Genomic DNA, 25,177 nt, shown 5'->3' on the forward strand with positions numbered 1-25,177 from the left:
TTTTCTTTTTCTTTTTCTTTTTCTTTTTCTTTTTCTTTTTCTTTTTCTTTTTCTTTTTCTTTTTCTTTTTCTTTTTCTTTTTCTTTTTCTTTTTCCATTGCCTAATCCCAAAGCAATTGTCAGGATTGTGATAGTGGGGTTCAGCTCCCCTAACAGTGGGCAGCCAGAAGTATAAAACAGTGTGGCAGTCTCCCACCCACACCATGCAAAAGGCAGTGGCAGAGCTGGGGGATAAATGCCCTGCTGGTTGTATAAAAAAAAAGGGGCAGGATGGCTGGGCGGAATCACCCCTAATACGGTAAAAGACAGTAGTGACTCCTCTCTAGGATTCAGTATAACTCCTTTTAGTCATCTTCTCCAGCTGGTTTAACTTAAGGGGCACCAAACAACGAGGTGAAAGCATTTCTGGGGAAACAAACCAGCGAGCAGTAAACCCAGCAGTGGCTTAGAGCAGATCTTCTGGGACTGCTGCTGCCATCTAGTGTCTCGTTCAGGCCTGTCTATTAGGGCAAACAAGAGTGCGCAGCTTGAAATGAGACTCAGCAGAAATGCTGGTTGGAGTCAGGCTGGCCGGAGACAGAAGCTGCATGGACAGAGTCAAGATGGTTGTGGGACACCAGCTCAGAGGGTGTGAGAGATCTGCATGCAGCCAAGCCGTGGCCATCCAAAAAGTGACTTGTGTTGCTCTGGCCGCTCTGCGCAGGTGTCTCTCAGAAACCCAGCACCACAAAAGCAAGGCTGAATAGTCCTGGAGGCAGCGTAATCCTCTTATCCCTTTGGTGGTCTATCAGGAGCCAGGATGATCCCTGTCAGCAAGGCACTGCGGGAGCTCACATAGCAGCTGCCAACAAAATCCTCAGAGGCTCTACCCCTACAGACAGAAAAAGCCTTCCCCCCCCTCCCCAATGGGGGGCTTTTCCTGTGATCAGGTTAATTTGGCACAAAACCTGAAATCAGATGGGGAGGTGTGGCTGAGTGGCAGTGCTCCTAGCTGAGTGAAGCCACACAGAGCGATGTTCTCGAGGCTCTGTCTGAACAAGTGACCCTGTTCATACAAGAAAGTTGCAAAATACACAGCCAACATTTTACTGATAGAGCAGCAGCTGAGAGATCTTGAGCTTGGAATAGTAGACTTTGAAGTGATATTATCCTCAGTATCTGTCAATTTGACTTGTATGTGGAATGGAGAGCATATGGGACATGAGTACAGGGCCTGAGAATGGGGTGCATCATTACATGGACTTGTTGTCACTGATCCTCAAAAAAAGCAGAGTAGAACTGGAAGCACTGCCCAGAAAAATGATGAGAGGGAACAGGGATAGGCATATCACACGTAATGAAATGACAGAGCTCAATGCATCAGAATGTATTAGAGATAAATTCGTACATGGATTAAAAGAACAGTTACTTGTATTTGTGAAAAAAAGTTCCTCTGATGCTGTTAAATTCAAGCATGTCTGTAGCCTCTGACTCAGGAAGGCCCTCAGTGGCCCACTGCTGAATATGGTGAGTTGCTGGGGAAGTACCAGAGTATGTTAAACCTGCCCTGATAATGCTCCCCTGAGCAGGTTTTACTTCCTTGAAAATGACAGAGGTGGAAGTGCTAACAAAGGATACCATGGAAAAAAGGTGCTATTTCAGTGGAAAAGGAAAAGGAAGGTATGGGAAAAGACAGATGGCTAGTGTCAAAGTTCCTAATATGTAAGAATGGAGCAGCTGGAGGGAACTCTAAGCAAGTGGCAGCTGAAGCTACCACTAGTAGCTTCTAGTGGTACCTAGAGGAGTTACATAAGGATGCTCTGCCCAGTGTGCTGATGAGGCAAGGGAAAGGAACAGGGCCATAATCTCTGCACTGCCTTCATCAAACTTCCCCAACTCAGCATTGCAGTGGGGAGGGGAGGGGGCAGGCCCAGAAATGACTGACAAGGGTACCCGCATCTTGGTGTGCAGCCAAACTCTCCTAGAAGAGGTGGATGAGGGATCACAGCCTAGCACAGCCAGTGTGCATATGTGCCAGGCCTCTTTCTGCTGAGGTGAACATAGCCTTGGCTCCAAAGGTTTGGTCTATTCCACGAGTCTTGCAGTGAGTCCCTCCTTGTAGCTCAATTGCTCTGAAGATATTTGCTTTCCACTTTCCCCTGTCTGAGCACACCACATCTGGAAAGTCCCATTGTTTTTCCTTGCCTTCCACCTTATGACCTTCTGTAAATGGAAGGCCACAGGGGCATTGCATGCCATGTAGTCAGTGTGGTCCCATTTCATATCCTGGCTGCACTGCAGGAAGCGTGTATAGAATGTGAGTTACAAGGCAATGAAGAACCAGGCCCAGAATTTTAATTAAATGAATACATTATTGTATAATGAGTGCAGTAATACAATGCTAGTTTGAGGTATCAGAGTGCCATTTATCATTTTATTTTGGCATCCAAGTCTAAGTGAGGCCACCAAGTAAGTCTTAGAAAGAGATTTTCAGAAGGCATTCCTTTGAAACAGTTGATTTGAGCTACTGTGAAAGCAAGGGCAGTCTGGAAAAATTCCTATGTTTTGGTAAGCCAAGAAACCAGAATAATAAACAGAAAATCATAAACATCACAAGCTAGCTCTGTGCCAAGGGCTGGACTTTCCTGATGCTCTGTATTTTTCCCACAGTGCAGAACAACCACAAATTCAACACGATCTGCAGGGTTTTCTGTTGCCTTCTACTGCAGGAAAAGGAAGTCTGAAGACATTAGATCCTTACATGTGTTTCTTTATATTTATGTTTAAGAGATGGATAGACAAGAAGGAGGCCCCAAACCAACCAACAAAGAAGCCTAACAGCCTCTGTTTCTGTTCTACTTCGCAGTGCCATGGTTCCCAAGAAGTATTCAGGAGCTGGACAGATTTGCCAATCAGATCCTAAGTTATGGAGCGGAGCTGGATGCTGACCATCCTGTGAGAAAAAGAACTTAGTTGTTTTTTTTTTTTTTTTGTCCACATGTTTCTAGTTATTTGGATAGACGTTTCTCTTATTTGCATTTGCTCTGCTTTAAGACAAATACAGTAGACTAAGTTTCAAGGTTTAAAACAAGAGAGGCGCCATATTTCTAGAGCTAGAATCTGTTCATTCCCTGCTATGAAGTAGAGCAACCCTGAAGTTGCTTTAATTTAAGCATATACCAGCAGACCTGAAGAGTCACAGACTTCATCAAGCTGAAGGCCACGACAGGCACACCTCTGGTTTTCCCATATGGCTCTGATACGCTGACTTGAGACTCAGTTTATGAATCACTAACAACAAAATCTTCAAAAGCAATGTATAACAGCCTGGAGTTAGGAAGAGTGTTTTTACATTTTATACGACAAACACACAATTGAGCTCAGAGCATTGTGATGTAGTTGTTAAATCTGTCACGATTCTTGTTTCACGAGACACAAAAAAAGAAAAGGTTCCTTTTTCAAAAGGTCATGGTTAAAGTGGTAGAGTTAGGTAGTTTTACTCACTGGCTTAGCTGAACATTTTTTCAGCTTTTCCAAATAGAAGAATACTTGCTGCTTTTACTTCTTCTCCAAGCAAACAACTTATTTTCATTTGTCAATACACACCGAGTTCTATGCAGTGCAAAAGAAATTGCTGCTATTAGTTTAATTGAGATAGGATGATTATAAATAAATTACATGCAGCGCAACAAAAATTGCTGCTATTAGTTTAATTGAGATGAGGTGATTAGTCATTCACTACCTATTGCTTAATTCGAGAGGTGTTATGTATCATATACAATGATTCATGATACTTGGTGCAGTCATATGAAAGGCAGAATGAAAGGAGATACATTGAGCCAATGGCCCCCTCATGTATCATGTGGGAATAGACCAAGACTGTATTCAAAGAAAGAAACAAAAACATAGATGTTGAAAGGAATGAACAGCTTTGCTTCCTAGAATTATTTAGAGAGTACTTTATTCAGATTGTGTTAAGAAAGAAGACAATTTCTAGGTAAATAGACATAGCAACATACAGAATATAGAAAGAGAGAAATTAAAAAAGCCTTTGATATTTTAGTACTTAAGTATGAGATTTTACCACAAATACATCTGTACCATGTTAATCTGAGACAGTGTTTTTTATGCCACTGTTGGCCTTTATTTGACTGGTGCTCTTCAATCAATGCTCCACCTTGGCTGTATCCTGTACCTGGTTGTGTTTCATGGCCCCTCAGTCCTTTCACGCCATGCATCCCTGAGGGAGGCATTCATGAACTCCGGCAGTGCCCATGAATTTACTGCTATTTGCCTCGTAGATATTTCTTCTATCTGGGAAGGACATCACTTTAGGTGATGAAAACACTCCTAGCCCTGAGGAACTTACATCCTATAAGTGTCACACTGGGATAGGAGAATGGTTATCCCAGTAGAAGATTTAGAAATTGTATTTAACTCTGATCAGACAGATGATTAGCTGCAAAGGTCAAACTGCTAACCACAAAGTCTAATAGACATTCTCTATAGTGATTAAATCCTGTATTTTTGGGGCTCCCTAGAAGCTCACTGCTCCTCAGACCAGCCATGCTCTCAGCAGAAGAAAAGCTCTTCACCACCTGCATTTACCCATCATTGCTGTTTCTCTTTAGGGATTCAAAGATCCTGTGTACCGGGCCCGGAGGAAGGAGTTTGCAGACATTGCTTACAACTACAGACAGTGAGTGCTCAATGTGCAGGCAGAAAGCAAACCCATGTCTCCTGCCTTCTATGGGGTTCTGTCCCTGCTGTGAGCCCTGTTTTCTTTCACGAGAGTCTTGCCTCTGCTGGCTTTTCTTTTTTGTATGTTTAAATCTTCCTGTCCATGCATTTATCCTCAAATTGCAGAAAAACATAAGTAAATTGTTGCAGGCACATGTTCAGCTGAGAACATTGCCTATCCTCTTTCCCCACAGCATCCCTTATCTCTGGCTTTGTTGTCTAATTGAACAGCAGACTTAGTTGCTACTACAAAGACCTGAACATCGAATAAAGCTGTTTCTGGCATTCTCCTCATTAAAACAGGGCTGGGGGAGGAGAGCCTATCATTTACATTAAAGCAGGAGCTGCATACACTATTAAAATAATGAATAACTTATGGTTCTGATGCTAATCCAGCGCCTGATACTCTACTTTTATCTTGTCTGACCCAGCTGCAATCAGCAGCTTGGGCTCTAATTTCCCAAGAAAAATGAATGAATAGAGATGATAAATTCAGTTAGAACAGGCTTGCTTGATTGCTTCCAGTGATCAAATCTGGAGGAGATAGAATTCTGTTCTCAGAGCCACTCACACATTTACATCAGTACTATTTGGTCTGATTCTTGCTGAGACTGGTAAAAAATTGTGATTGCGAATGATAAGGTAACATATGTTGTACATTTAGAGCGCTACTTCAGATAGAACTGTGATGAAAAGATAATTCCTGAGCCAAAAAGCTTATAATGCAATCATAAAATGAGAGAAATAATTGGCCTAATTGATGTATAGTGAAAAAAAGCCAGGTGAAAAAAGTCAGAAGTCCAATTTACAGCTAGAAAAATTGAATAAGGTTCTGTGGCCAAATTTAGATGGATTTAGTTTCCATTTGTAAGTATCCCATAGAAGATTTCTTTCTTTCTCAGTTAGCAGATAGCAAATTTTGGTCTCTAGTTTGCAGGCTTTCATCATATCCTACACAGAAATAAAATGAAAATGAGTTCATATTTTACCCTCTGCCTCCTCTGCTATATTCAACCCGAAACCTGCTTAGGGAGATGAAACCGTTATATTCCAAGATGTAGCTAATTACTAGTTAGTCTGTTATCCAAATTCTCAGACACTTTGGAGCCTCTGCAGGCTAGAACAGATTTCCATAAAGCACCTTTTATGTGCAATTCTTGGACTTTTAAATAAGATCTTTCAGCTACAGGACACTGTGAAAAACCCACATTTGGGGTTCTGGGTCTTGAAGAAAGATGTCGTTTTTTTGTGGCTTTGGATGCTGAGTCATGAAGGCCCACATAGATAGTGTACTTTATCTGGCTGCTTCACCTGGAGGATGTCTTTCAAGGTCTGCAGCAGGACAGTAGAGACCAAGGGGGTGTCCCCTGCATGGAGGGACAGGAGCATAGAGAAGCAGGCAGGAGGAGAGGAACAACCAAAGCTATGAGGCACTGTGGAAAGTATCTGAAAAGGCAAAGATGCTTAGCTTGTAATGTCAGTTACAAAGGTGAGGTGAGTTTTTGGTCAGTTTTCTCATACTTTTATTTCCCTTATCACTTTAATCTTCTTATGTGCACACTCTTCCGTGATTATTTTGTTTTCTTTTGTCCTGCTGTTTTTTGTTGCATTTGCTGCTCTCTACCCATGTTCTTTTGCCTTCTTTCTTGGTACTTTTACCATTCATTTTCATTGAATTCCTCATCTCCCTGACTTGTTTTTGCTTTTCTCAGCCTGCCTTCTTCCTTCTGTCTTCCTTTGCTTCTGTCCCTGTGGATCCCTGCAAATTTTAAATTGAAATTTGAAAGATTTTTAAGCCATATCTTCCCCCTGTTGCCCAGGAAGGTGTCTGAGAATTACTTAGAAGTTCTATAGAAACAAAAATCCCCCAGCAAGATTCATAATCCAACCTGATGTTTAAGGCTCCACAGATCAAGGAGGGCTGATACAGAGGTGCAGAAAATGAGTGCTCCAGCGCAGCTGCCCTGAGGCTCAAGAGAAAAATGAGAGAGTGGGATGGTGGCGTGTCATCAAGAGTTAACAATGTGTCTCTGGGGCTTGGAAAGCTCCAGCATTACTCCAGCAGTGATGTTAACCCTATTAAGTTACTTAAACCCTTTGATTTTTCAAAGCTGTTGGATTCACCTATGGCCCTATCATTATTGCTAAGAATTGACTATTCACAGGAGGCCAAAACACATTGCTTGTGATTGTCTTAATACCTGCTAGCTTCAACATGAGCTAAGTACATGGAGGCCTGAGGGTGGGATTTGACTCAAAATTACGTGTTACAATAAAAAAGTCAAACTACTTGAAGTCTGCACCTGTTGTAGCACAAAGCCCACCCCAGAGTTTCTTTGACCCCCACAAAGCAGAATTTTCTGGAGCTGATCATATCCCTCTTTCAACAAAGACAATTAATGTTGTGTGGACTAGAGCAAGAAATTCAACAGCTGTTCCATGCCTGGTAATGGAAAGAAACTGAAATCATCAACCGGTTCATATTTTTAAAAGAATATTTCAGTAAGACAAATAAGCACTAATTTATTGGCATCACCGTAGTGCAAGAAATGTACTAAAGGCCTTTTTCTCACAGAATCATAGAATGGCCTGCATTGAAAAGGACCTCAAAGATCACCTAGTTTCAATCCCCCTGCTATATGCAGGGTTGTCAACCACCAGACCAGGCTTCCCAGAGCCACATGCAGCCTGGCCTTGAATGCCTCCAGGGATGGGGCATCCACAGCCTCCATGGGCAACCTGTTCCAGTGCATCACCACCCTCTGAGCAAAAAACTTCCTCCTAATATCTAACCTAAGTTTCCTCTTTTTTAGTTTAAAACCATTTCCTCTTGTCCTATCACTATCCACCTTCATAAACATCAATTCCCTCTCCTGTTTATATGCTTCCTTCAAGTACTGGAAGGCCACAATGAGGTCTTCCCAGAGCCTTCTTGTCTCTTAGCTAAACAAGATCTGCATTCTCATCTGAGTTCAGTGAGTTCTTCCCAGACATTGCCTAGGAACAAGTGAAGCTTGCTTGGCACCTGCATGTCAGAGCCAAGGTGTCTTCCTTCCTGCAACTGTAGTCCTGGTCAGCCCATGGAAAGTTCCTGGGTGGGATGCTGGTGGAACTGGACAATTTCTCTGTCACTCCTATTGAGTGCATCTTTTTTTTTCTTTTTTTTTTTTCTTTTTTGTTTCCAGTGGTCAACCTATTCCTCGAGTTACCTACACAGAAGAAGAAAAGAAAACTTGGGGCACTGTCTTCAGAGAGCTGAAGAATCTCTATCCAACTCATGCTTGTTATGAACACAACCATGTCTTCCCACTTCTGGAGAAGTACTGTGGCTACCGGGAGGATAACATTCCCCAGCTTGAAGATGTTTCAAAGTTCTTGCAGAGTATGTTTGAATCGTTAAAACAAAAACAGACAAATTAAAAAACCTCATTAAAAAAAAAAAAAAAGAAGAAAAAAAGAAGGAAGAAACAAAATGAAACAAACCTGCCAAACACAAATGTTTGTGCAGGTGATGCTTTCACAGAGACTTTCTGTGAGCACTTGGTCACATCATTTAGACTGTCTCATACCACTCTCTAAATGTTTCAGAAGTATAGTGTTACGCATGCTCAGATGTTATGATGGTTGTACACATGGGCAGAAAATTCCCTGCCCTTTTGCAGTTAAATTCTGTTTAACATAGTTAGAGCAAAGAAAACAATTAAAAATGTTCTTTTACTGCAAGGTGTCCAGGTAAGGATAGATCAAGCATCCTAGCTGCTTTTGAAATGCCATGTTTTTGTCCCTTCAGCCTGCACTGGATTTCGCCTGCGTCCTGTTGCGGGCTTGCTCTCCTCTCGGGATTTCTTGGCTGGACTGGCATTCCGAGTATTTCACTCTACGCAATATATTCGCCATGCATCCAAACCTATGTACACACCAGAGCCGTAAGTATTTTGGAATAGAAAGTAAGTAAAATTGTAGGATGAGGACAACTGATAACAAATGCAGGACTTCAGAGCACTCTTGGGAACAGATCTAACAGAGAACAGCCAAGTGACCGCTCTTCTGAAAACACTGAAGGTTTCTAGTCTTTTTAGTAAGTTGTATCCACTTCTGAAAGTTCTTCTGGGATTTATCAGACAGTTTTGCTAACTGATGACATGCTAACATGGTGGCTGGAAGGTGAGAAAGCAGTGTACAAAAACATCTGGCTTACCTATTAACACCCAAAGCAGTAGTGTGAAATCTAATGCAGAAGTGGTTCAACATGGTGCAAGCAAGCTTCTGGTAGAAAGATAAATGAAGCCCATATCAGTGACTCCTTTTCTTTTAAAGTTTTATATTTTTTCTCTCTGTCACTGTCCGTTGTCCATTTCCACTTACTGTGTTCAAGTAAGTCCTCTTCTTCCTCTGCTTCATATTACTGCAGCTCTTCTGGCCCTTCTTCTCTGTTTCTTTGCTCTCTACTTCTTCCCACAACCTCCCTTTCCTCCCCATTTTTCCATTCCTTATTCTTCTAATTTTCCTCCCTGCTTCTCCTCACCCTATTGCCATCCTGCACAAAGCCACACTGAAATGTTTTGTTCTCATCTCTTCACAAAATGTCTAGGCAAACTCGGGCAAATGGTACAGTGGAAAGCCTCACTGCCAACCCCTGTTGTTGTGCAGTTCCTACAAGTCTTGTGTTTTGTCTCTGGGAGGGTGCAATAAATTACATATTTCACATCTTAGTTGGTATCTTTCCCTCTGAGACCCTGGCCTCTGACATTCCCAATTCAATTCTTGTCCAGTTGGTCTGGTGGAGCCCAGTTTTCCTGGGCATGCATCTCCTTGAATGCCTTTTCTGTAAACATCTTGCACAGACCTTGGCCTCCTGGGAGTATTTCACTCCTTTTCACTTCTTGTTTCATCAAACCGCTTCTCTGTCTTTGAGGAATCTAGTAGTGTGTAGGTAAGTTCTTCCCCAAACATGCCAGCCACTTGTTCAAATCATGATGAAAACAGTTCCACTTGAGGAACTGAGAGCTCCCATCTTTCAGTTGGGGGCTCTAGGCCTGAACAGTGACTGGGGCTGAGCTTCTGGGCTGCCTGTAGCATGAGCTTCATCTAAAGGTATTTCCTGCCCCTGAGACAGAATAGTGCATGTTCCCTTTGGTGAGGTGATTTCTTCCTTGGTTTTCCTGAGCTGAAGAATTGGACAGTTGGAAGCATTATTTCCTTCCATGAAGAAAAACAAATAACATATCCTTCCTTTGGCTGATGTATGATAAAACCACTGAAAAGCCACAGAAGTGCAAACCATCTCAATGCAGGAAAAATTTACTCCAAGATTCCTGAGCATTATTTGCTCATAGGAGTGCATTTCCTAAATTAAATTTACCTACATGTCATATTTTCCTGCAGTGATATTTGCCATGAGCTACTAGGACATGTGCCTCTTTTTGCTGATCCCAGTTTTGCTCAGTTTTCCCAGGTAAGTTACTTAGTATTTATACTATTTTTAAAACTGAACACATCACAGACTAGGTAATTAATAGGACAAACCAAGAGCCATGAGGAATAGGATAGGATGGGATGGCATGGTATGGCATGGCATGGCATGGGATGACATGGTGCAGGATGGGATGACATGGAATGGGATGAAATGAGATGGGATAAGGGAGAATTCACCTTCAAGATTATTAAAGTATGGATGAAGTCAGCTGAGTCTCCCTTTCAAAATAACAAATGGTGTTAATTATTTTCCTTGCTTTTTGGTCACCTGAATGTGAAGATTTCGTTCATAATTGATAGGTACAGAAATTACAAATGTCCATAGGTAGTAGGTTCTAAAGATTTGTGAAGAATCAAGCCAGAAGAGAGAGAACATTGCTATGCTCCTGGCTGAAACTGTATGAAAGTACAGCTGATGCCATGTAGGCTACGAATTATGACTTACTGAAATCTAGACACAAATCACATAGATGATCTTAAGTGCCCACACCCCAAATGTCTGTCTTGTGTGGTTTGCTTTTTACAGGCAAGACTTTTGGGAAAAATTCACCTAAAAACTTCTCTGTAGATGCTGATACTTCTGGGAAAAGTTGAATGGATCATGAATCATATGGGTTATCAATTCATTCTGTAGTCCAAATACTAGAGAAAGATTTTTTTTTTTTTTTTTTTTTTTAAGCCATGAAGGAAGGTATTGCAGAGATGTAAAGTGAGGAATTATCTTGCTTGTGAGTGTGGAAAAAGTTTGGAGAAAAGTTTTCTCTTTGGTAATGTTAACATGACTGGAAAAGAAGCCAAACCTCAGGGAAAAAGTAAACTTTTGGCTGCATCTTACCATAAAACAAGAAAAAACAGAAAGGCATAGACAGAAAGACAGAAAGAAGAAAAAAGAAATGCAAGGAAAGGAAGACAAAGAGAAAGATAGGAAGGACAGAAAGCATAGAGAATGGAAGGTCAGAAGGACAGAAAGATGGAGGCAAGGAATAACAACCTTGATGTAACGTCTCGCTCACAGAACAGAAGTTGATTTGATGTAGTTAATTTGATGTAGTTCAGTTTTGCTCTCAGGAAAGGCCTTTCCCAGAATTTCCTTCAACATAAGTCCTACTGCCCTTCATCTTACTAGAATTTACCATGGCAATAGTTGTTCCAATGCTTTTGGTGTGTGGAGGCCTGAGAGGTGGATGATTAATTCTTGATGTCCAATTCACCCTGGAGTAAACCGAGAAAGATATCTGGTTATTATGCAGTTTTGCATGGTTGTCTTCTGAATTCAGATATTGCATGCTTCCTAGGAAAGTTTTCATTAGCTCCCAAGTTATAAGCTAGCTTTTTCAACTCATGCCCTAAATTTTGGAAAAAAAAGAAACAACAAAAAAACCCCCAACCAAACAAACACACCTCTCTTTCAAGGCTGCAAGAAAGCTCTTATAGTAAGGACTCCTTGAAGAAGAGATAAATATTAGAGGTGTATGGATGTGAGTGATTTATCTCTCTTTGACTATCATTCTCTTTGGTGTGCATTATAGGCTTGATGAAAATTTTGTTTGACCTCAGTGGGTTTTGAAGCAGACTTAAAGAGTTGTGCCTCATAAATGACACTTAGATGGGACTCTTTTGTTCATTTCTGGAGAGATTTCTGCTTTAAAATTGATGCTGCATGATATGAACAAGTCCTGTAAACATTTGTGTGTGGTAGTATGAGATGGTAACATTTAAAATGGGAGAAATTACATAAGACAAGACAGGAAGAATGTTTGCAATAAATGACTTGAAGAATAATGGTTTATTGTTGCAGGAAATTGGCCTGGCATCTCTGGGAGCTCCAGATGATTTCATCGAGAAACTTGCTACGGTAATTTAATAAATGAGAGCTCAGTTCTCCAAGGCACCCTGTGTTGTTTTAATTCTGCTGCCACTGAGGTCACTGATAGAACTCCCATAGAGTTGAATGAGAACTGAGTGAAGTCCATGATTGGAAAACCTCACCCTGAAACACTAAAGGTTTTAGTTGCACTTTAGTTGCACTAAAGGAAAATAATTTTGGCACCTCTTATTCCAAGTGACAGTTTTGATTAAAAACAGAGGGTTGGTCAAGTCTTTCATCATTACAAACATTGGGCAAGAAGAGACTGAGTGTTACTACATGCCCCTGGGAAAATTTGGAAGACAGCTTCAGTAAAACTCTTCTATCTGCCGGGGTCTCTTTTCTTCTACCCTGCCAAGCAGATAATATCCTCTGCAGTCAGTGATCCATCTGAATCATGCGCTGGGAGAACTGTGACCCCACATCAGGATATGAATATGAGATTAGTGTCACCAGTGCCAAATCATCTGGGCAGAGTGCTGCATTATCTTTGCTGTTTTTGATAGATGAAGGGGGTTTTATTTGAGCAAGAGTGAGTGTCCCTTCAAATATGTAGTGGCAGAGCAAAAAGTTGAGTGAGGCCATGCAGTAGGATCTACTATTGCTATAACAGCTCATTTCTTCTGTGATGCTGTAGCCAGACACCCTCTGAGTAAAACAGGAAACATATTTCTATCATCAAAGGTTCAAACTTCAGCTGGGTTGGCCAGCCAAAATGAAATTTTATTGCTATGTTTTCATTGTCTCTGCTCTGCTGACAACTGTAAGCACAGTAAAGCACAACACTGTTTGTCAGGGAACTGAATTTGCAGACACATTGAGTCTAGCGTGGCCCTCTCAGAAGAATTTCAATCTGTGAAAACATTTCCTGTATTTATACATTTGTTGTTTGACATACGGCAACATTTCAAATAGAAATGCAAATTCTAAACGCATTCAAATTAATGATGTGTACCTGTCATTTCTGGTCAAGAATCATATCCCGTATAATTTTCTTGCTAGGTTTATTGGTTTACTGTGGAGTTTGGACTATGTAAGGAAGGTGATTCACTAAAGGCATACGGTGCTGGGCTGCTGTCTTCATTTGGGGAGCTGCAGGTATGTTCTTTAAAACAATATTTCAATCATGATATACGGTTCATGCCTTGGTTTTTAAAATTACTCAAATATATCTTCTGGCTGTCTTTAGATCCTTATTTTGCTTCATACTCCATAGCACATAATGTTATATTTTGTTGAAGTGTTCTATATAATAATGTGTCAGTGTATTTACATAGAAATGTCTCATAGTTGCTTCTTCCCTATTAAGTTACCATATGATTGGTATTCCACAGCAGCAGATTTTTCCCCTGTAAAACTGGGGGGGTATTTAGGGGCTGTATCTTTCTTTCATAAAAAATTAAAGCATTATTTAACTGAAACAGATTTCTTACCCTTTTGCTTATAGTACTGTTTATCAAGTAAGCCTGAGATTCGGCCTCTGGTTCTGGAGAACACTTCTGTGCAGAATTACACTGTTACTGAGTTCCAGCCTGTCTACTTCGTTGCTGAAAGTTTTAATGATGCGAAGGAAAAGCTAAGGTAAGCCAATCATTCCATATATAACCCAATTCTTTATCCAGGCCAAATGCAACAGATCTCATTGTTGTAACAGGTATTGGTATGACGGAAATGTTTTGAGAAAAAGTTGTGCAATGCTCTAGGAGTCTAAGCAGCTGTTACACTCAAAATCTTCTCATAGGTAGAAAAGCCATAGGTATATGAAGTCAAGAACTTCATGGTTGCTCTAATTAAGAGCTTCACCTGCTTAACCAAAATATATTAAAAAAACAAACAAACAAACAAAAAAAAAAAACTAAAAACAAGAACCCAGATTAGCAGTCCAATTGCAATGATAATAACACCAGGGGTCAAAGCTAGCAAATTAAGGCAAAACAAGTTTATTTAACAATAATATAGTTAAACTTTGTTATTACATTTTTTTTTTCTTGTGTCTTTTCCCTTTTCTTTTCAACTTATGTTCACTCTTACACTTTCTTTTGTGTCTTAAAGTCAACAGTTTTAGTCAGGGGTTAGGGGGTGGAGCTCTCAAGCTATCAGCAGCTCCTGAGGTCCTCAGAGCAAGATTGTGATGCTAATATACAGTATTTCTTCCTCTCTTTCCTGAGGAGGATAAATATGTTTACATTTCCTTTCTTCCTCCTTAGCCCAAGGTCTGTTCAGGGTCTTTTCTAATATGCTTTACATCTTTTTTGTTTTGTTTACATCTTTTTTCTCATCTCAAATTGTATCTGTGAGTTTTTTGTTTGTCTGTTTTTTGTTTTCCCTCAGCTCCTAGGTTACTATGAACACCTAATCAGTGGGAACTTCTGATAGCCTCGGGACCACAGCATCATCTACCTTACCACATGCTACCCTAGCCTGTTCCATTCCCATCCCATCCCATCCCATCCCATCCCATCCCATCCCATCCCATCCCATCCCATCCCATCCCATCCTATCTCTTCCCATTCTATCCCATCTTATCCTCATGCCCTTAGGCCTCATTTATCAGCCCTCTAATAGATCCTTATGTTATATCATACTTTAGGGTCTGACTTAATTCACCCTGTACAGCATAACTACTTGATATTCCTGCCTATACAAAAGTTATTAACACTAAGCATTATAAAGCAGAATTTTTCAGAATTGAGCAAAACTGTGATAAATTGGGTAGTAGATACATGGTCATTAGACAACTGATATTACAACTAAATGAAACTAGCAGCAAGCCTAATAACACCAATCCTGAGGCCTCTGTTGTTAGCTTAATACAGAGCCTCCAGCTTGTTGCGAACAGTGTGTTTACAAGCCTACAGGGCTACTTAATAAATCTTTGAGTCATCTGTGACTCAAATACAAATTCAGTTCCAGTACAAGACTTTGAAACAAAAGTCCAGTTTCAGTTCTGGTTCTTGAAACAGAACTGGCTCAGACTGCACTTAGGGTTCAGCTTGGGTTCCACCTCACAGAAATATTTCTATTTTTCTGTAATAACATTATCAACAAAAACATTCCTTCTGGACATTAGCCAAGCATCTGGGGATTAATCTTGTTCACGCTCAATAAATCTTTCACAGCAGATGCTATACAGGGACTTGTCCGAGATCTGCCGTCTCTATTTTTCTTTCTCTCTTCCACTTTCTTCCATTTGCAGATTAACACATACCAAGACATTCACCTGCCCCAGGCTCCCTGGTGCTATGTCTTCCTTGCTACCTCCCCTACTGTTTCCTCAGTCATCATTAACCTGTAGCCTCTACTCCTGCCTTTTTCTGTGAGGCAATACTTGAAAAAGATAATTTTCTTCTCCGGATTATGCTATTAACATCCTGCATACAGTTTCTATCTTCACTGTGTACTTCTCCAGGTGAGGAAAAGTCTTACTCTAAAGAGAAAAAGATGTTGCCTTACTCTATAGAAAACTCCTTACTTTATAGGTTTTATTGCTTCTTTCACTTGTTTCAAAAATAGAATTGGAAAACTGGTTAAATAGACGTGAAGATGCTGTTTCAGTGCCTGTGTTGGTGGGTTATGTGTGTGTGTACGCGTGTGTGTAATAGAACACCTCTCTGAAAAATTATGAGGTTGACCTGAAATATCTCACCTAGAGGTATTCATCTTCTAACAAGGATCTTACTTGCAGCAGATATTTAAGAAGACCATCTTCTAAAGAGGACCTTCTCACTTAGTAAAGCTGAACAGACAATACTAAATTCTTTCATTGTAGTCAGTGTAATCGTTTTCTGTTGTCATACCTTGTAGCCTGCTCACACTGAACTCTATTGGAAACAATGGCCTTCTCTGATAATAATTAGGGCTAAACTGAGGAGCAATGTAGAAGTGGCATCCAACATATTTCACTGTTCTGGGAATATGGGATTAACCATGCTGAGTCACAGCCTATACAGTGAGGCTTCAAAATCAACTCTTGTTCGCTTTCTTTCCTCCTTCAGCAATAACTTCAGTAATCTGAAGCAGATATATAAACCAGTATCCTGCTGGGTCCTGCAAAGAGCCTGGAACAATAGCTCTCACCATCTTTTCCCACTCAGCTCTCCCTTCTACAATTCTGTGGTAATGCAAATTAGTGTTATCCCAAGATACTTAAATCTTAATGTTTCTGCCATGGAATTAACTATTTTGCAGCAGAGAAGGCTGAGAATAAGGGTGGCAAAGGCTTCACTTCACTGACTCTTATTTTTCAGTGACCTGGGAACCACTACCAACCATGCCAGAAGTTTGCCTGTTGCCTGATATTGCAGGAGGCATAATATGATAATATTTGACTTTGCTTTCCAGAAATTGTAGACGCGGATCAGGATTTTGCATTACTGAAAGAAAAATGAGATCTTGCTGTTTGGCAAATACTGATAGCTATGTAGCTGTCCTGTGTCAGAAGTGTAGAATAATTAGATTTGTCTGGAAAAACTAGAGGTGGTAAGGACAAATGAAGATTCAAGTGTGTTACAGAACACCATCATCTCACTCAGCAGGAATTTCAGTTCCTTCCTCCCATCATCAGCAAATGTACATGCCAACTGAGAAGAGTTGCTGAAAAACGGAACTTTTCACATTTGCATGTGTTTTTCTATTTTTGCCTCAGGAAATTTGCCCAAACAATCCCTCGTCCTTTCTCTGTTCGGTACAATCCCTACACCCAGAGGATCGAAGTCTTGGACAATGCAAAGCAGCTGAAGAACTTAGCTGACACTATCAACAGTAAGGAACTATGGCTCTGTTAGCCTGAATACCTCTAAGCTCAAATCAGAAATAATAACCACAAAACAGATTTTGTCTTTGCCTTTTATGCTCTGAGCTTGACCATGATCAAGCATCAGATATCTTTTATTGCACAAAAATTCCTTTCTAATTATAGACAAGCTTCAAAATAGCACTTCTAGTTGACCATAGTTAGTTACATCTGAAATATCCATTTTAACTGGAGGTGCTAGGAAAACTCAGAGGCCCTGTAATGGTTTCTGATCTGTGTCGCCAGGTGTTTTTATTGAAGAAGAGCAGTTTGGCTTATTTATATATTCCTTTTTTGTTTCTAGTTTTCTCACGATATATTTTTTTCCTAACATTGGCTACCCTGCCAAGAATCAGCATTCCTGATCCTACAAGCCAACCTTGTATGACTAATGAAAGTGAAGGGCTGTCTCTGAAAACTGTTTTTTTTTGTTTTTTTTTTTTTTCCCCCAGGGAATGAATATAACTATAAATATAAATATATACTGTATATAATATATTATATACTGTTATATAAGTATATGTTGTATAGAGTATACATTATATACTGTTATATAATATACATAAACGTTAGAAATAAACTAGCTGTAGGACTAATTAGTCTGATTATTTTCTTTACAGGTGAGATGGGGATCCTCTGCAATGCCCTCCAGAAGATCAAATGAAGATTTTCTGTAACTCTTGCAAATCACTGGCTACATAGAAGAAGTCATGCAAAAATGCCAGTCTTCACTTAGCTTCAGTTTATTATCTTACTGTGTACTGCATGCCTATATCATATATATCAATTATCATTATTATTATTATTATTATTTTGGCCTTCAGACACTAATCCATTTTTTTCTCATTAAAGCCTAACAATAATCTTAGTACTGGGAATCTAGGGAAACTCTCCACATATATCGTAACAAAATTATCAGAAGGGGGAGATCTCCACCATGCAGTGCTACGGCCTGTTACAAACATGGGGTTGTGTTACCACACTTGGCCCAGTGACAGAACAGTAATGACCAACACAGAGTAATCCATCTTTTATTCTTTTTTCCTCTCAGACATTCTCCCCTCACTTCCTCACATTTGTGCAAGTTTCCATGAAATGCTGAACTCTATATGCTTCAGAAGTCTGCATACTGCCTGGCCCTGTAAACCATGACTTCGCTTGGTGAAACTGTACCTCTTTTTTTACACATGAACGCCTCTGTCCTGAAATAATACTTTTTTTTTTTTTCTTCAGAATTTGATGTTGCCATTGACTAAAAGCACAGATGCTAGTGGAAAAGACAGCAAGTATGCTGCAGCTTCAATAACAGAAATTTATCACAAAAATATGCAAAATATGCAAAAATATACTGTATTTGCACAAGCACTAATCCCGAAATGGTTTCTTCAGACCAAGAACATGGTGTGCTGTGTTGTGTCACTGGTTTGCAGAGTGGAGTTTGTCAGAAAGGCACTGACATTGCCTATCTAAAACATGGAGTCCATGCCTCGGTACTGTACTCACAAAGAAGTCTTTTCAGAGAAGAGTTACCTAAAGACACATCTGTGTGGCTTTTTGTAGTTGGATGTGAGATCACTAAGCCATTACTATAGGCAAGCAAGACAAAATGTAAAGATTTTAGTGGTGCATCAGTGTATTATTAGCTCAGATTCAGAGCTGTAACAACTCTGCTATAATATTCTGTAACGTGGATTCAGAATTGATTCAGCATGCTTAAAAAGAGGATAGTTCTTTTGATACTCACTGTGGAAGGCTGAGGTATGAAGGCGACGTTCTTCACCCTCTGAGGGTGAGTGCTTTAATCAGACCTGCAGCAAGGTTTCTCCTAACGTTTTGGATTCATAATCAGGTGGATATCAGTACTCATCCTCAATGTCAGTATCTTCCTCCACCAGGAGGAGAAGTGATCCTTCAAAACAGATGAAAATATTGGAGCCTTCCAACTCCTAACTTCTTGTGTCTGTGTCTAGAATCCCAACCAAAACCAGCATTTTAAGTGCTGGAAGGGACCTCTGGAGTTCATCTAAGTCCAACTCCCTGCTAAAGCGTATTCCATACAGTCGGTTCCATAGGAAAGCATCCAGGCAGGTTTTGAATATCTCCAGAGAAGGAGACTCCAAAACCTCTCTGGGCAGCTTATTCCAGTACCTATAACTGAAAAGAAATTCTTTGTCATGCTCATATGGACCTTCCTATGTTCCAGTTTGTGCCCATTGCCCCTTGTTCTGTCACTGGCACTGCTGAAAATATCCTGCCACATTCACTTGATATTTATTGGCACTGATTTCCCCTTGGTCAGTCCATGCTGACTGCTTCTAATAAACTTCTTCTATTTGCTTAGAGATCCAGAATAAACTGCTCCATTACTTTCTGGGGGATGCAGGTGAGGATGACTGGCCCGTAGTGTCCTGAGTTCATCTTCTCATCCTTTTTGGAGACTGGAGTTATATTGACTTTCCACCATTTTTCAGGCACCTCTCTTCCATGATCTTTCATGATAGAAGTAGGTTTTGCAATCAAATGCTGTCAGCTCTGTCAGCTCCCTCAGCACTTGATGATGCATCCCATAAGGGCCCATGGATCTGTGTGTGTCATTTGCCTAAAAGATCTCTGATCAGATCCTCCTCAACCAAAAGGAAGTCTTCCTCTCCCCAGACTATCTTCAGAACCTGGAATTCCTCAGAGGAATTCCTAACAGTAAAGACTGAAGCAAAAAAGATGTTCAATAACTCCACCTACTTAGTGTCCTTTGTTTTCAAAGCACCCACCTCATTCAGCAGAAGGCCTACATTTTCACTAGCCTCCCTTTTTGCATCTGCCATTCTTAAAGAAATCTTTTTTGTTGCCATTGACCTCCCTCACCAGATTTAATTCCAAGTAGGACTTAGTCTTCCTTGCGTCATTCTTGCATGCCTGAAAATGTTCCTATATTCTTTTTTCCATAAGCTCTTAGACAATCCATGTCTCCTGCCATCTTTGCCTGATTTCTTGCTCTTAAAGATGGATTGATTTGAGCTATGGGAGACAGAGGTTAGCTCTGTCCAAGTCTGAATGCTTTCAAACTCACACATGCTATCTTTCAAGACAGCTCCTAAATCATTAAGCTTTTTAGATTTTCCTTCTTTCCCCTGCTTGTACTTTAATCTTCCTCTTTTGTTAAAGCACTTTTTTTCCCTGCCTGAAGTATAGATTGTCAAGCAGCAAATGGAAGTGGGGGTATTTCCAGCTTAATCCAATGGATGAGTCACAGAGAGATAAGAATTTTGCTGTTCAGAAAGCTATTTCTGTACTTTATCCAGTAAATTTCACTCAAGGTAGCGAAATGCTCTCTTGGACCAGTCAACATTGCATAATCCCTCTCCATAGCTCTCTAATTGAAAGAGTGAGATCAACATTTGCAAATTGAACATTTGGAACTGAGTGGAGCAAACCAATCCAGAATATTTCCAGTTTGAAAGTATATTGCATTATGATACTAAGATGATTAAAGAGTTATATTTCAGTTAGAAGATCCAAACATGGACAGGACTTTGAAAGTCCTTAAGTCCCATACCTACTATTGTGCTACTCTTGTATTTTTAGTTTGAAAATCAATGGAGCTTCCATGTAAGCATCATCCTCTCGGAAGACAGAAAGTACAACTGTTTCCATTATATTTACAGTGAGTAATAACACTGAATAAAGGATATAATCTGGAATCTTTTCTGTAGAATTATGCAAAATTGTATCATTTTGGTGCTTTGAGGTAAGACTTTTTAGCTCTATATCTTTTTTTTTCTTTTTTTTTCTCATGACAATATCTGTTTAGTTCTTTCAGTCTTGGTTGGCATGTATTTTCAGGGTCAAAGTAACCTATATTTTAATATCTTAATAAAATGGAATCCCTAATGTAACTCTTTTCCAGAAAAAGACAATTTCATGTGAGGGATGAAATCTTTCAGACTAACCCTCAGGCTGCTTTCCAAACTCCGATGCTTTCGATCTCTGTTATGTGTGACAGTAGTAAATCTACAATGATACTGAGAATCCAGGAGTCGTGGTTATCTTTTATGTGCGGCTAGAATAGTTTAAGGACACTGATGCCATAATTGTGGTTCTGTGTCCTTTAATGCAAGTGCAAATGAACAATAACTTTAACCAAATCTGCTCACCAAGACTCAGAGATGAGAAGAAGTTAAGTGCTCAATATTTTAAAAGTAGTAAAACTATACTGAAAATAGATTTTCCTTGCAGAAAAATATTGGCTTTAATGTGACTTAAATAGTACAAAGTAAATTGCATTTGAAAGTGTATTCTTACTGAACCACTTTTTAATTCCATGCTTTTTGTTTTACTTGGAAATTGTAACTTTTCCACACATGTTGATCAGAATTAAATATCCAGGTAAGAAGGAAAGACCATTTGATGTGAGCTCAAATGGAAAAAAAAAAAAAAGGCTATCTTGGGGTGTTGAGTATCACTCATTCTGACAAGACTATAGAGCTTTATGGGAAACTGAGATAAAAAAAAGAAAATTCTCTTGATGAATGTAATCATCTAGAAATATGCAGTAATACACTGATTACTTTACCTTTGCATACTCTGTATATCTTCGTATGCTTCTCTAATTAACTTATCCCTAGACCACCTTGTAAGTGGAGGCACTTGCTTCTATCTCACCATGCCCATCTTCAAGCTTTGCTTCAAGTGAACAAAGAAGTCCTCCCATGAGGTCCTCTGCCTTTTCAGTAACTTCAACCAAGATCACTGACGGTGGTGGAAGAAGGAGTGATCAACACATGTTACACATGGGCATGTGGTCTCCTCTGGGCTTCTTAAGATGCTGGCAGACTACCATTTCAGTAGAACTGCTTTATTCCTCAAAGGATGTCAAAATTCTTGGAAGAGTGCACAAGAGTGCATTCTTTTAAAGCCTGTATCTCTACTCCTTCATACTAAGCTGACAATTGGCAAAGAAGACTTTTAATGTTAAAATTTAGCCATTTAAATTAATCTAACTAAAATAAATATTAGCTCTATATCTCCTTATATGGATAGCACTGAGTTCATACGTGGTGGAGAAATTCACAGTGGGAAAAGATGAAAAATGGGCAGGTTATCTGTGGTGATCAGTCATGGCTTCCACCCAGGATCTGCACAAGAGAGTAACACACTATTTCTTGAGTAGGAAAAACCAAGTTTCTATAAGAAGAGGCTGTCTGTTCCTATAGGAAGGGATAACACACTGTGCTTCTTTCCTCACGTAGAACTGTAGCCTCCAGCCTAAAACCTCTAATTCTATACCCCTAGAAGTCCTAAAAAGTGCTGAAAACAAAATTCTAGGAGTGGGATGTGATGTGTAGAAATCAAACTCTATAACCACAGAGTAGTCAAAATGCAGGTATGTCTAATCAGCACTGTGTACATGCCAGATGCAAAGGCGGTATTCCCACCTAGCTTGCATACCGGAGGGCAAGAAAAGTACATACTTTAAAAAACAAGCTGCTTACGTATGCATTAGATGTTCAAGAAAATTATCACTCAAAAAAAATTACTCATTATTACAATGAGTACCCAGAATGATTGACATCCCCCCCTACCCCAAGTCTCAGTTCTTTTACACATGCTATCTCTCGGTTGTTGTTTGATGGTCTTTTTGATGAAGGCCTGGGTCAGGTTGGAGGACACTTGGCTGGCTCTGGTTTGTTGTCTCATCAGCTGCAACTCTGTTTACCAATCCACTGCTTCTTTGTTAATCTGTGGTTTACCATCCTACTCTGCTGTCTCGCATTCCAGAGATGGGAAAGCTAGCAATGTTATTTAGAAAAACAGGCACTAATTGTCTAGGTCTGTAGAAAAGCATCTGTTACTGGCAGTGAGAAACCAGCTTAGCAAGCTCAAATCTGTATCTGTCGATTCAGCACCTCACGAATGTGAACTTTTAACCTAACTTACTTTCCTTAATTCAGATGTCCTACCAAAGCAGACTTAATGTGTGGCATTATGTGTGGCATAATTATGACATAATGTGTGGCTCCTTTCAGGGCCTGCCCCAAACATGATTCTAGGTGGCTCTAAAGTGTTCACTAGCTGGGAAAGGACATGCTACCACCTAGAGAGTTATGCCACTCTGTATTGGATCTTCCACGGCTGCAAAGCTGCACTGCAAGCTTTTGTCTGTACTGATTTAATGGGTAGCTCACGACTCCAGTCTGGCTCCATTGAGAAATCTCAATCTGTATGCAAGAACATTCTGCTTTGTGTTGTACAAGCATGTAGAGATGGGAATCTATCTGACACAAGAATGTAGAGACAGTCATAAGAGTCTGCTGCTTCTCTCTCCTAGTATTTATGACCAGTGCCTTCAACATGCATCTCAGGCCCTCAAGATTTAATCTACAGTGCAAGGACTCAGAAGAGAATAGGCTGGAGTATGATATCTCATGTCATCTATTATTTGAGACGTGCCTGTGACTAGGATGTGGGGATGTATGCATCCATTCAACTTGGAGAAGCCTAGCATGGGTTCAGGCAGTCAGACTCATCTTGGCTTATTCATCTGCACCCAGCCTTGCCATCACTGCTATGGGAACATGACAGTGGAGAGAACATGAGAGTGGGAGGAGGCTCTCCTCCCCAGAGCCTACTCCCTGCCCCTATCTCCTCTGTTCAATCCATTTTACAGGCAAAGTTAAGGCTGGTGCTTTCTTGGGCTTTATACGGGCCGCTATGTCCCTTGAGACATGACTTTGGACAGGGATGGGGTGTTCAGTGCCGGGAGCCCTGGGCAGACTACGGAGAGAAGAATACCCGAGCCCAGAGACCGGTCGGATTCAGCACCTCGGACAGCGACTAGCACGGCTCTGCCCGCGGGCCGGGCGCTGCCGCGGGAACGGAGCTTCGCAGTCCGCTGCTTACCCTTCTGCTGAGCCCGGACTGTACTACGTCAGGATAAACCAATGTTCTTCAGGGGCAATGAGATTTACCTTCAACAGCTGAGGCAGTAGAGAACTTTCCAGTGCTGTTTTGGGCCATTTGAGAAATGCAGGGTGGTTATGGTCGCTGCGGGGTAAAAATCTAGTTGCAGCATGTCTATACGCTCTGTCCAAAGATAAATTAATCACTAGGGTGTGAGATCCAGCCAGGATCAGATAAGGGAAACATCAGAAATGGCTGCATCTGCAAAAGAAGGACAGAACTTGGAATCCAAAAGACACAGGCTTTTGGATTCCAAGATGACTTTCATAGGGGTTCAGTATGGTGTAACTTGGGATAGGAATACACAGGTGCTCAGACTCAGAAACATATTTACAGACTTCAAGGGATGTCATGCTATGCAGGAGCAGAACTGAAATCCCCTTATGCTTGTCCTACCAGCAGTGAGAAGGAAGTTACCCTGGGTTTTTAAAGAGTTTATATTACTGCAAGAAAAATCCTAACAGAAATAAGTTGCAACACAGAAGCTGCCTAGATGCTGCACTCAGTCTTTGCAGGGGTAGAGCAGAACAGGTCAGAGATTGTAAACAGGAAAAGCTCGAAGGTAGGCAGTGACCTTTTACTGGCTCAGATCTCCCTGCCTGTCCCACAGTTTCAAGGAGACATCACTTGGATTTGGCTAGGAAGTGAGAGAAGAGACTATTGATTCTCTGGGAGGATGATAGTCCAAACTGAAAGATGTAAATGGTACTCAAGCTAATTGCCTATCTACAAAGGAGGCCATCTCTAGGGGGAATGGCTTGCAGGCACCTTCAAACAGAGTGGGTGGGCCCCACTTTGAAGTTACCCAGAAGAGGGGGGTTACCTTGGGTTCTTGCGCATAACCTACGTAGGTGGTTTCCCTTGATGTGTCTGTCATGGTCAACATAAGTGACCCTATATCTAACCCACCATCCACACAGACCCACTGTATCTCCAGTTCCATCAGAATCCCTGGCCATTACTTTGGGAGAAGCACTCACATCCTCAGTCCAATTTCCATTGGACATCTCACAGCTGCAATCCACTCCCTTGGCTCCCAATGAAGATTTTTTTTCTGAGTGACCTCAGGCCAAACGCAAGAGTCCGGTGAGGAGAAGATGTGTAGTGCAGAGTCCCTAAACAGGCGAGGTAGTCTTGACTCCAGCAAGGCGGATGACAGAGACACTCTCATACTGAACTTCACCCTCTGCACTGTAAAGAAGACTGAGCTCTCTAAGGCAGCTAGAGTCTTTGAGGTACAGACTGCACTTTTCACCTGTTGTTCCCTACCTCCACAGACCCACTTCTACTGTTCCTATTGCCTTCACCTCTCCCATTCTGCATCTCCATTTCTCTCGCCTTCCTTTCTCTCTGCCTGCCTGTGCTCT

General features: G+C 40.8%; 2 protein-coding genes across 2 annotated transcripts in view; both read left to right on the top strand.

Annotated features, from left to right (window-relative positions):
* PAH (phenylalanine hydroxylase) overlaps window positions 1-18,222 on the top strand; it is a 71,647-nt gene extending 53,425 nt beyond the window's left edge. Inside the window, exons 4-13 of the mRNA XM_042889948.1 lie at window positions 2,846-2,934; window positions 4,611-4,678; window positions 7,905-8,101; window positions 8,510-8,645; window positions 10,105-10,174; window positions 11,993-12,049; window positions 13,064-13,159; window positions 13,509-13,642; window positions 16,707-16,822; window positions 17,474-18,222. Of these exons, the coding sequence (XP_042745882.1) occupies window positions 2,846-2,934; window positions 4,611-4,678; window positions 7,905-8,101; window positions 8,510-8,645; window positions 10,105-10,174; window positions 11,993-12,049; window positions 13,064-13,159; window positions 13,509-13,642; window positions 16,707-16,822; window positions 17,474-17,517 (1,007 nt within the window). The 3' untranslated portion in view covers window positions 17,518-18,222. The remainder of the gene's footprint in view (window positions 1-2,845; window positions 2,935-4,610; window positions 4,679-7,904; window positions 8,102-8,509; window positions 8,646-10,104; window positions 10,175-11,992; window positions 12,050-13,063; window positions 13,160-13,508; window positions 13,643-16,706; window positions 16,823-17,473) is intronic.
* An 802-nt stretch (window positions 18,223-19,024) lies between these two features.
* LOC122189982 (tyrosine 3-monooxygenase-like) overlaps window positions 19,025-25,177 on the top strand; it is a 36,488-nt gene continuing 30,335 nt past the window's right edge. The window contains exon 1 of the mRNA XM_042889560.1: window positions 19,025-25,045. Within this exon, the coding sequence (XP_042745494.1) occupies window positions 24,908-25,045 (138 nt within the window). The 5' untranslated portion in view covers window positions 19,025-24,907. The remainder of the gene's footprint in view (window positions 25,046-25,177) is intronic.

This window comes from Lagopus leucura, unplaced genomic scaffold (assembly GCF_019238085.1).
Source record: "Lagopus leucura isolate 7727_CA_CO unplaced genomic scaffold, USGS_WTPT01 Super-Scaffold_100159, whole genome shotgun sequence".
Taxonomy (NCBI): Eukaryota; Metazoa; Chordata; class Aves; order Galliformes; family Phasianidae; genus Lagopus; species Lagopus leucura.